The 12,895-nt window shown below is 39.9% G+C and overlaps 1 protein-coding gene across 1 annotated transcript in view; it reads left to right on the forward strand.

Annotated features, from left to right (window-relative positions):
* LOC307179685 (uncharacterized protein) overlaps window positions 1-12,895 on the forward strand; it is a gene marked incomplete at its 5' end in the record, with an annotated part of 406,491 nt that overhangs the window by 109,617 nt on the left and 283,979 nt on the right. The window contains one exon of the mRNA XM_079909232.1: window positions 3,626-3,710. Within this exon, the coding sequence (XP_079765358.1) occupies window positions 3,626-3,686 (61 nt within the window). The 3' untranslated portion in view covers window positions 3,687-3,710. The remainder of the gene's footprint in view (window positions 1-3,625; window positions 3,711-12,895) is intronic.

The raw sequence follows: 12,895 nt of genomic DNA on the forward strand, positions 1-12,895 counted from the left end.
CCAACTGTTTCCTTTCTTTTACTCGCTTGTAATTTTTGCTCAGAACTTTGCTGACACTGTACCTCCCAAATTTCTTCCCTTACCATTACCAACTTAGCCTGATTGCTCTTGACTTTATTCTGACATCTGAAACAACTTCGCTAGGTCAGCCTCTTAATGTCTTGGTTTCTTTAACAGTTCATTATACTGCTTCTCTTTCCTTCTTAATACTGCTTTTATTTCTCAGTTACTGGCTTCAACCACAAGTATTTCTTGAAGTTTTCTCTTTAATCCTCTTCCTTGCTCACCCATTTTAATGGCTACAGCTCTTGTTTCTGTGAGGCTGCTGCTTTATCATCATGTGTCCTGAATTCTTATTGGATGTCAGTTCTAATATTTTGAATCTTCACACGTTCACTTCCACTGGGACATTGATCTCCTCCGTTCCAGGGTTCATCTAGGGGTAAGATTTGACAAGAAGGCAATTGTTGCAACACTGCATTGCCAGATGAAAAGGCCTTGAACAGCACATTCATAATCTCACTGCCCTCTTAAAATAAGAGCAACAACTATTTACTCTTTTCTATATGAACTTGTCTGGGTTTTGAGGCCTATCTTAATATGTCATTTTACTTATCACTCCCTCTCCACCAGCCTTCCCTCTGTCTCTTACATTTTAGTGTTCCCCTGTCCCTTATTCTCCTTTCTTCCTCCCTCCTTTTTCTCCTGCCCCACTGTCCAGAAATAACATCAGGTTCTCACCACTGTCCCTGATTCCACCTTTTCTCCCTCTTTGTCAGTGCTCAGTGATCTTCTTACCTATCAAAGTTCTAGTAGATGGTGATGACAAAAATGAAAACCAGTATCCTCCATCAGGCCGTCCTTTCCCTTTGGCCCCTTTTCATCCTCATCTCCTGTGAATGGTTACATTGTCCCGGCACCTGGTGAAGGGTGTAAAACCCGAGCCTGACAGTGAACGAGTGTTTTCACCAGGTGCAAGGGTTATAATTGTTTAACCCTTAGTGCAACACGCAAATATCATCTAATAAAATGCACTGTGATACCGTTTGTTTCCATTCCCCACATAACGTAGCACTGCTAGGCACCCAATAGGCGTTCAGACAAACACTTACTTTGGTGGATCAATTCTTGGTCATAGAATACACGTCCACATTTCTCAGGAAGTTGTGTAAGTTAGCCCCTTTTCTATGTGACCACAATAAGAATTCTCTTTTCTAAAATGATACACATTTTAAATTTTATTGGAATATAGTTGATTTACAATGTTGTGTTAGTTTCAGGCATACAGCAAAGTGATTCAGCCATATATATACATACAATCATTCTTTTTTAGATTCTTTTCTCATATAGGTTATCTCAGAATATTGAATAGCGGTACCTGTGCTATACAGTAGGTCTTTGTTGGTTATCTATCTTATATATAGTAGTGTGTCTATGTTCATTCCAACCTCCTGATTTATCCCTCCCTACCACATTTCCCCAACGTAACCATAAGTTTGTTTTCCATATATGTAAGTCTGTTTCTGTTTTGCAAACAAGTTCTAAAATGAAACGTTAGTATGTTGGTTATTAAGTCCTAAAAGTATTTCAGCTAATTCTGATGACATTTGGGGATAATTTTTAAAAAGTTAATGAGTTATGAGAATTATTCGGGGACTAGAGAAGAAAATAACTCATACAACATTCATCTCTCAATCTTAAATTAAAAAAATGAATACATGTGAATTTGCCCATCTAACCAGACTTGTATGAAGAAGGTCACTACTCTGGATTTTTCATTTACTTGTGACTTTCACTCCCGAGTTTTCTCATAATAGAGGTTACAATGGGGGCTGTGTATAATGATCATCTTTTAACTTTCATCTACCCTTGATTGCTTGGCACCAGGGTCTTACTGTTACATACCTGCAGTGACGTGTTCACGTAACTCTGCTACCTCTAGCTTTTTATACGAATCTGTTTGTTCTTGTCATTAGGAGGATCGATTAAGACAAAGATGTAGCTTTATGCTTTCCTTTATGTGAAAGCCCTGTGGTATATTGTGGGCCATCCAAAGATGCCTCTGATTATGTAACTGCATTTATTGAATAGAACCTGAGCCTAACTGTGAAAGAGTGTTTTCACCAGTTGCAAGACGCCATTTGTCAAAACTGACCTCTTCTGTGAAACAGCTACAACTGTTAGTTGACTCAAGTGTCAGAGCTCCATCATAAGACAAGGGTGTCAGCCAGGAATTTTTTTCTCATTTGATAATAGGTTTCAGAAAGAGTTACAGATGGATTTGACGTTTCTGTCTAAGGTTGAAAACTTAGCGTGAAACGTGCCCAGAGCAATTTAGATGCCTACCTTTGAACCGAGTTATATATCACAGTTTTAGTTTCTTTGTAGATTGCTCATAAAATCCTAACTTTTCGAGCAATATCTTGCTTTCACTTATCTTGTTTTAGTGCTAACAAAAGTAAGGAATAACAGATCTTTTATTAAAAACAAATTTCTCTATATGATACATTATTTTATAGCATCTATACTATCAATACATTAATACACAGATGATGATGGAAACCCTTTAAAAACTTAGATTATTTAGCATAAATGCTTAATTAATGACAACCTACAACTGATTATAAAATCAGGTGCCATGGTTTTGTAAACAAAAGACAGAAGATAACAACTCAGGAAACATGAGAGGTACGAACCAGTTAGAACAGCTTCATCAGATAAACTTTCAACAGGATTATTAAGAGGAAAGTTTCTCAATGCAGCAGACTGTAGACATCCTTCTACATGTTAGCATAATACTTATTTTAACTTGACAAGGTCCCCGAAATTTGTTAGGCCTTGCAGATTTTATAGAGATGACTAAAGCATCATCATGCAAAATAGAAGTGTTAAAAGAACACACAAGAGATGTTTTTGATTAAAAAATAGAAAGTATAACACTCTCTAGTGCCAAAGGTAGGACAGTGGGAAAATAATGAAACTGAAGAGATTTATTTAAAGGCAAAGAAAGGTATTTAACGTTAAAATCATGGAGTGTGATAGGCCTCGAGCCTACTTCCATGATAGAAAGCATCCTGGCAAGAAACTAATGTGCCTTGTAACGGCTAGAGCAAAGTCAAGTCAGCCATATGGAGAACTAAAAATACGCTTCTTGTTAAATCCACCTGTGGTGGTGGAGATGTCACCTTGAAGGTAAGGAGAGCAGAAACGTGAACTTTTTAGAAGAAATACATGTTAAGTATGAGTTTATATACGTAAGAGCACCAAGTTCAATTAAATAAAATAAAAGCAGCATGAACAAAACTCAGTGCTGAGCTCTTGATGCAATCCCATTCCTTCAAGGCTTTGATTACCCTTAACCCCGTTGTGTGTGTATGGATACATCTATTGGCTTTGAATGGTACTGTGGAACCATGAAAATTACTCTGTAGACCGAAACTGCAAAGTGATCTAATAAATGGCAAAAATCATGTTTTTTCCATGACTTATAAATTTTGGTCTAAATATTAAACACTCCTTTTTAGTCATTAATAATGTACAGGGAAATGAAAAACAGTAAGATTATTCACTGTAATTGGACACATTGGAAACACTGAGAAGTGTTTTTTGTTTTTTTGTTTTGCAGCCAACAAACAACAGTAGATATTGAACGTTATTCCGACAGTGACTTCATTTTCTTCACGTGAGGGCGGAAAGTGGTGGCATCTCAGGTAAGTGTGGATCAGAGAAATCTCTGACCTAGTGCTGGTCCGACTGCGCGGCTCCTTCCCTGGGTCCTATACTCTGCGTAGCCTACACCCGCCTGCCTTGGAGTCAGGATTCCTATTGGGAGAGGACATTTGGTTGCTAAATTTACAGTTGCATGGGATGGCCAATTCTTCGTAAATAGGTACAAGAATAATTTTCAATAGTCCTTTTTCCCCTCATTGTACAACTCCTGATATGGGGTGAGCATCATTTCTGTGCCTACATCCTACACTAATTGTCATATTCTGAGTTGGGATCAGCTATCATTTTATCCTTGTGCCATTGATGTTGTGGAATATTGCCCAGTTCCTTTTCACATGAGCTTCTTACCCACTTCTAATCCTTGGGACATTTTCATCCTTTTCATTACAACCACTTTCCCTATTGATGTGGATCAGTTCAGCTTCACTGAGTGCCTCTGGCTGCATATCCAGAGTTTCTAGACCAGCAGCAGTGACAATGGTCCCATGGTTGACTTCTCCTGTGGCTCCATGTACGTTTTATTGTGATTTGACTTCTGGCGGTGTTTTCAGGTTTCTTTGCTGTACTTTTATCTGTATTAGTCACATCCTCTTTGAACTATCGAGTTTTGTAAAAATGTTACTTGGGTTTATCACTGGGAGACAAGGAGACAGCACAACTACGTGCTTTACTGTCTGTGCGTGAATTGAATAACAGATACACAATGAATCACCAATGAAGTCTGAGATGTTTGAATGGGCTCTGATCACAATGCACATCTGATATCTACATTGGAGTTTGCATACTGAAGAGCTAGCAGCAAAGTTTGTAATTAATGCAATTACTCATAGTTAATGTGAAGTGGTAACTTAAATTTGAGCTGCTGTTGGGACTATGTTATCTAACTTAACCATAGTAACTGGAATTCAAGCACACGGGAGCCGTGTGAGCAAAGACAGCTTCTGTGCGTGTGTGTGTGGCAGTTTTGTATGCTCTGTTGTACTATTTGGTGTGAACATGTTTTTGCTATTGCGTAAGCGGAAATGTTCTCTCTCTCAGGATGTGACCTAAAAGTCAGCCTAATTGTTTCAAGAGGTAACTAGAGGTGCTTCAGATGTTGTATGATGATGATAGGACTTTCTTGTTGATAACAGTCTGAAGATATTTTATGCTTTCATTCCCAAGAGTACCTTCCTCTAGGGGGAAGAATGTGGGAAATTGGGGGATTTGGGCACAATGAATTGTTTAAACCTCACAGTTAAGGAAGTCTCAAATTTTTTTTATTTACTGTGACTCAATTGTTATCTAACACTGTATAAGTTAAGGCGTACAAGGTGTTGGCTTGATGAATTCATATATTGCTGTATGGTGCCACTGTAGCACTAGCTAAATACCTCTATCATGTCACATAATTATTTCTTTTAATGGTGAGAACAATTGTCTCTTAGCAGCTTTGAAGTTTATACTGCAGTATTGTTGGCTGTTATCACTATGCTGAGCATTAGCCCTCCAGGACTTGTTTATCTGCTTATGTATCTGCTGGTTGCAAGTTCTACCCTTAAACATCATCTCCCCAATCCTTGACTCCCAGCCCTTGGTAACCACCATTCCACTGTTTCTACCAGTTCTGCTCGAAAAGCCTCAAGTTAAGCCATAACTTTATATTTAGATGACAGTGAGAATACAACCTGAATAACTACTGACAGGATTTAGAATTTTTTTTACTACTTAAATTATTAAGTATGTTTCTTATATTCTTAGCTACTCATAAAAGGAAGAGACTCGAGGCTTCTTAATCTCTGAACATTTCTTTAGAGCATATGCCCCTGAAAATCGCAGAAATTCAGAGCTTGAGAGCATGGGCACCTCTAGTACAAGTCTTTTAACAGAGGAGAAAATAAGGAATCAGAGAAAAGGAAACAAATAGAAGTAGGATCATGTTTTTGTCCAATAACCCAGGGCAGATATAGTATTTCTGTGAAGTTTACAATCTGGAAACTACACTTCTGTATCTATTATTTGACTTAATTCTCACAACAGCTCCCTGAAGTTGGCGAGCAGGAATTAAGGTCACTGTGCCAGTGGGAAACAGACTTAAAGAAATAGAATGTCTTTGCTGAGGTGACCCAGCTCCTGACAGGAACGCTCATCTCCTTACCCCGGCACTGAGGCTGTATGTTAGCCACCTGTGGCATTGTGTGTGGCAATTGTTTCTGTTTCCGCTCATGTGTGTAGACCCTCATTTACAGAAACAGTTAAAGCTTTGAGCAGTTTCCCTGCAGAAGTCCTTGGCAAATCTTGATCTCTTTTTCCAAAGGTTTGCAGGTAGTGTTACTCTAAACTGCAAGATACAGCTTGCTGGAACTATTAATTCAGGGTCAAGCAGGAAGCTTTCAGTAGCTGTCTACAAAATGAAAATGATGAAATGGTTTACTCTGGGAATGCAGCCTGTATTGCTGTTAACTCATTTGCATACTGTTGATGCTTTGCCTGTGGATCAGTCCAGGTGGACTCGGTGCTCTGTTCTCCTGAGTTTCCCTTCGTTTCTACTGCTGTCTAAGCGGTATGGTAATGACTTCATTAGTTGGTTGCCGTCATCAAAGGGCTTCTAGACTTTTCAGACAAGTTTTTATGTCACATACCCATATTCATAATTTCTTTTCTGCCAAAATACTTGGTATTTAGACAAAGTTAAAGATATACGAACACAAATTACATAGACCTCTAAAGGAGTTAAAACGTTAGACACATTTGAAGGAGAATGTCCATTGTTATTGAAAGAATTTGAGTTCTTTCTATCTGCTTTGTATGGAAAGCAGCCATCCTGAAATAAGAAGATGCTTACTATAGAAATGATGCTGACATTTCCAAAACATTCATAACTAAGCATATAGAATTACACCTGTGATTTCTCCAGTGAATCTTTCATGCTCAACTTCCCTATATAGAAGGTTTAAAGAAGGATAAAATTTTCATGCAGAAAATTGCGTGTCCACAGCAAACTTGGTGTGATAGATGAATCACAAAAATACCTTTGAATCTTCTGTGTCAGAGTATGGTAAATAAAATGAGTGGTAAATTTAATGGTGTAAACCTTGCAGTGTATTTGTGGGATTAAAACATTTACATTGAAAATACTACTGATGTAATGTCTTACATGGACTTTTTCAATAACATTATACAATTAATCAATTTCCCCTTTGTCCTTCATGATTATAAAAGGTCAAATAACTTTTTCTGTAAATAGTAATTAACTTTGAATAATTCTATTAGAATTTGTATGTTTCAATTTTTATAAAACTTAATCAAATTATAAGGTAAAAGAGCCACTATTTAAAAATTCATTCAAATTTTTCTGAGACTTAAGCTTGGCGAATCATAATTTAGCCCCGTGGGATAATATACACCTGAGACTGTACTTGGAGTTACCTGCATGTAACAAGCAATTTGTTCAAGGTGAAAATTCTTAAACACGTATGAGGTTTGCACATTTCCTAGAGGCTCACATTAAATCCATCCAACAGTCAAATGATCTTGCCACCAGCTTCCCCCAGAAAACTGACATTTTGTAAGGCCAAATAAAATACATCATGGGAAAATCCAGAAAAGGAAGAATGATTACGCATCAAAGGGGAACATATCCTAGGTTTTCCCATCTTGCCTAACAGTTCAAACCTTTGTATAATGATCGTGTCAAGAACAATATTCTTGTGAGTTGTCTATGTATTGGGCTTGACAACTCAAGGTCAGTGTATGAAACTGAAATAATTGTTCTACATATGAGAGAGGCTTTTAAAAATGAAAGTATTCTGGGTTATGATCTTAAGGAGTATGCTTGACTGTCCCTACCACCGTGGTCTCTTTATCTCATAAAGACATCTGAAACATGCCGTGGTAATAGTGACACACCAAGTTGGGAAGGTACTTTAGATAATACGTGGACAATAGCAATTCAAATGAAAAAACGATTCACCTGTTTTTAGAATTATAAGTAATTTCTGTTTTAGAGAATTACATGTATAATTTAGGAAAGACGGATTGTAAACTTAATTAAACATAATCATTTTGTGCTCTTAACGTTCTTAATTTATTAACGGTTATCCTTGGCAGTTTTAAAAGAATTTCTAAAGGTAATTTTTTTCCTGGCTTTACCCCTGCAAACACCTTCATGTATCAGCTCTGTGCTGGGCTTGTGTTTCTTTGAATTTTAATAGAAGTTTTATAGACTCTTAAAGCATTGGGCATTTTATTTTATTTTATTTTATTTTTTAAACATCTTTATTGGAGTATAATTGCTTTACAATGGTATGTTAGTTTCTGCTGTATAACAAAGTGAATCAGCTATACGTATACATATATCCCCATATCCCCCCCCTCTTGTGTCTCCCTCCCACCCTCCCTATCCCACCCCTCTAGGTGGTCAGAAAGCACTGAGCTGATCTCCCTGTGCTATGCGGCTGCTTCCCACTAGCTAGCTATTTTACAGTTGGGCATTTTCAATAGGTTTCGTTCTCTTTCATTTCACTAATTTATATATAGTGCTTACATTTTCTTTTTGAATCATTGTATTCATCTGTCTTGAACAAACGTAAACAGTTTGTGTCCTATTTTGTTTCCTTAGGGGATATTAGGCTTCATTTTAACTTTCATTCTATTTGTGTTTGTCCTTTGTTTCTCAAGAGCTTGACAGAAAGTTCTGAATTTCTAGACATTGGATGTTGATGTCAGGTTAGGTTCTATATTTACTAGCGTGGGGTTTGCTTGCCCGTTCTCAGCTGCTTCACCCACAGGTCCGTCTTCCACCCCCTGATCCCCTACAGGGGAGAGTTGACTTGGTTACACAGAAGTCCTTCTGGCAATCGGGTAAAAGGGTTGTCCCACGCTGGAACTCGCCATAGAGTAAAGGATAAAGGATAAATTCTGGGGCCATTTTGTAAATGAGCAGGCTTTAAGTAATCATCTTTTTTTTTTTTTTTTGCGGTACGCGGGCCTCTAACTGCTGTGGCCTCTCCCATTGCGGAGCACAGGCTCCGGGCGCGCAGGCTCAGCGGCCATGGCTCACGGGCCCAGCCCCTCAGCGGCATGTGAGGGGCACGAACCCGTGTCCCCTGCATCGGCAGGCAGACTCTCAATCACTGCGCCACCAGGGAAGCTCTAAGTAATCATCTTTTGAGATGAGCATAGTTTACACAAAAGAGAAGATTCCAAAGCTGAATAGTTTTTATCTAAATTGCAGTCAATATTGACGGAATGACTCATATGGAATCTCAAAAGATTTAATAAAATTAAGTCTATTCACAGCAAATTGGTACCTATTATATAAATGGCAAACTTGTTCTACTTTTATCAGGGAGTTGCATTTCCAAGGCAGCAGATTATAAAACCTCAAAAGTGGGAAAAAATCTTCTTCGCACTTGACAGTATCGCACTATTCCAAGATACAGCAGAAAAGCCAGGATGACAAATAGTTCTGTCTTCAATGGTGTTTATAACTTCCAGTTATATTACTACCTTTATTTTCTCTCTCATCAGGTATCAGCTTATCTAGCTTCTTAGACTTTTCCTCATAAATCAGACAGTTTTATTCTTCAAGTGATTTTTAAACTCCACGGATGAGTTTGCTTACTTGTTTCTTTAAATTTCAGAAGAAAGTAATTTCCTAATGGCATATTTCTCTAAACACATAGAAAGACCTACCTTTTATAGCTTAGTTATAGCCATGAAAGCATAATTTTCATCAAAAGAATTTGGTTAAAAAACTCGTAAGAGGGGCTTCCCTGGTGGCGCGGCTGTTGGGGGTCCGCCTGCCGATGCAGGGGACACGGGTTCGTGCCCCGGTCCGGGAAGATCCCACATGCCGCGGAGCGGCTGGGCCCGGGAGCCATGGCCGCTGAGCCTGCGCGTCCGGAGCCTGTGCTCCACAACGGGAGAGAGGCCACAGCAGTGAGAGGCCCGCGTACCGCAAAAAAAAAAACAAAACAAAACAAAACAAACTCGTAAGATATTTATGCACTTAAGTATGGATAGACTTGATGGAATGTGAGTTGGCAGTTAAAATATGGTGTCAGTTTAAGAAATTGTGTTGAGTGGTGTCACGAGGATTGGCTTTTTGACCTTTACACTAAATTATCTTCTTGATTTAGAATAAGAATGAAGCATATTCTCAAAGAATATTTGAAATATAGAGGTATATATTGGTATATGAGATGGTGAAAAATTGCATAGATACAGCTGTAGTTTCTTAAAACCTTAAGAGTTTTATCGGGGGACTTACCTCCCCAAAATATATTTTTAGTCACAATTGTCTAGTTGTTAGAAATGGAGTCAGACTGCTGGGATTTTTATCCTTGTGTTACCACCAGGCATGATATTGGATATGTTTATTTTAGACCTTTGTACCATAATTTCTTTATCTGTAAAATGGGGATGATCTAACTCTTTCACAGAGATGCTGTAAAAAACTATATATGGGAACGTGTGTAAAACAAACTATTACATAGCGTGAGATCAAAACGTGAGCTAATATTCCTCTTATTACTATGTGAGAATCACTGTGGGGAATGCAAAATTGAAAACAACAACAAAAAGAACTGCTCATCTCTGAAGAGGGAAATGGGCTTGTTTACAAATTCTACAAGGTAGTAAATTGAACAAAATTGACAGTGGTGGACGTCTGAACCTTGTGCTCGTTATAGCAAACTTAGAGACGATTGAAAGCTTTTAGATTAGAACTTCCAGATTTATTTCCAGTCTGGATATTTAATATTACTTGAGGCAGTTATTTTTGTGACTCATAATTTTCATTAACTCAAACTTTAATTAAAACGTTTCTGCCTGCAGACACTGTCTTTGAAATCCTAGGCAAGGCTCAGTAGGACTGTTTGTCTGTGACAATATTAAATGTCCGGCTGAAAAATGTCAGCTCAGCAGATGAATAATTGTGTACTTTAACACTTATAATGGAGAGACGTATTTCAGTATAAACTTTAATATCATCAGTGAATAAAACCACAGCTCATACAGGAATAATCTTATTTACATATGCTAAGGTACATACATAATGCACGCTTATCTAGCACCAGTTCAATAATGCTAATATTACAAATGATAATAAGTATATAGGAATCCTTCTTAATATCTAGGAGGTTTCCATGAAACTTAGGCGTCTCCATTCTGTTTCTGAAAGCAGGGTCTGCAATCAGGGCAGCAGGTTGATTTGAGACTTGACTCCGGGTAGGAGTGAGGAGGCAGAGGGAGACGGAAGGAGTGACCAGAGTATGTTATCTGTGTCTCTGCTGCAGGCACCAGGGATTGGGTTTTGCAGGGACATCTGAGAAGCATGTAGAAGGCTTCCCAGACTCGGCCCTGGGCTGCAGCATTTATCCACCAGCTCTCCTCCTGTATTGGCTGAGGATTTCCTAGTACCAAGTACTCTTCACTTCTGTAACACATTTGTACAGGGCCCATGGGTCAGAATTTTAGACTTGGAAGATGATTCTATGACAGAAATCTGAAAGAACATGGAAAGCAATTATGGTGGGAGGCTTAGTTGGAGGGTCACCTGGCATGAAATTGCCCAGTCTCACTAGCTCTGAAATGAGAGCCAGGCCAAAGGGATGAAAAGGGGCAGCAACTCTTCTTCTCTTCTGTCGGCATCCTGTCCATCCTTTGTGCTGCGCAGATGCAACATTAGGTCTTTTCTGTGCCCAGCTCAGCATGGTGGTAAGTCAGCCACACCTTTATCTTAGGGAAGTAAGTGTAACAGGATGGAGTCCCCGTTGCTGCAGCCAGTTCGGGGCTGTAATTAATAATCTCCCTTTTCCATCACCCATGCGGGATGTCCCTTACTCTTGGCCCACATTTTAGCTTGCTGGTGGCAGCTGAGGTGCAGAATTTCATCTCTCGGGGGACTTGATCTCCTATCAGTTCAGAATGCTATGATCCCCCTTCATCGTGTCAACAGGCCTAGAAGTACCAAGTGATGTCTCAGGGGTTCCTCCAGGTCCCAGATGTCTTGTCCCAGTGAGTAGCAACCACCCTAGATACTCAGGATACTCAGGTCAATTGCTACCACGTGCAATGTACGCTAATGAGGTAAGTATTCAGGGGTGTGAGTAGGCAGCCCAGCCTTGGTGAGAGGAAAGCCATGCTATGGTGCTCAGGCATGGTCTCTTCCCCACCACCATGCTTATTCCTTCTGTGGGCCCGTTGGGATGGCTGAGGACAGGGCCTGGCTGAAGGCACCAGACAACTCATCTCGTTGGCTAGGTTGTTGAACACCTCCTCTGCGGAGGAGCCTTTCTGGTGGACGTGGACATGAGACACAAAGATGCCTACAGTCCGTGCTTTATCCCGGAGGCCCATTCACGTACTTGTTCCCCAGACCTCCTTGTTCACCGTCTTAAACTTGCTATTTTAAGAATCCTGACCCACAGCCATGATACTTGCCACTGGCCAGGGGTTCACGTCTATTCTTCTCTCAGGCTAACTCAGCCTCTTTACAGACACAGCTTAGCGAATGTAAAGGGCTTTCACAGCAGCATGAAACCCTATCGACTGGGAACATTTTCCCTCACGATGTCTTCAGGTCCACCTGTAAGTGGGTCTGTAGTGGCAACACTATTAAGCAAAAGATGTGTTTCCAGCACAAACACATTAAGCTGCCCATCTGTGACCGATCTGAGTTTTTTCTTCTTCTCTGTATGCTGGTCTTAGGGGACCTCTTTAATGCCGTAGGTTGAGCTGACAAAGGTTCTGGTCCAAGAGTTGGGAGGCAATCCTGTTCATGAAACTTGAGACATTTGGATGTGCTTGGACCTGATCACCAAGTTGCCGTATCCATCACATACGGGGTTTGTGCCAGCTGACCCTACGATGCGGAGCTCTGTGGGTGTTCACCTCCTGACGTGCAGCTCTGATCTCAGAGTCACTGATGTTCCGTGGGCAGACACTGGCTAGTTATCAGGACCCAGTGGCATAGCAGGAAGTGTTGACTCTGCTATAAATAGCATGGCCTAGCTCTGGGACCCCAGGGGTCTGTGCTGTGACTCTCTCTGGGGGCTCTCCAGACACTTCTCTGCATCTTTAGCTCCTAGGGTTGTTTATCATAGCACTGGCTTTCCCAGATCATGCAGGTCGCATGGTGGGGGTTTTGCAGCACAGAGTGGACCTGACATTCCTCTCTCAC

Source organism: Stenella coeruleoalba, assembly GCF_951394435.1.
Source record: "Stenella coeruleoalba genome assembly, chromosome: 21".
In the NCBI taxonomy this organism is placed as follows: domain Eukaryota; kingdom Metazoa; phylum Chordata; class Mammalia; order Artiodactyla; family Delphinidae; genus Stenella; species Stenella coeruleoalba.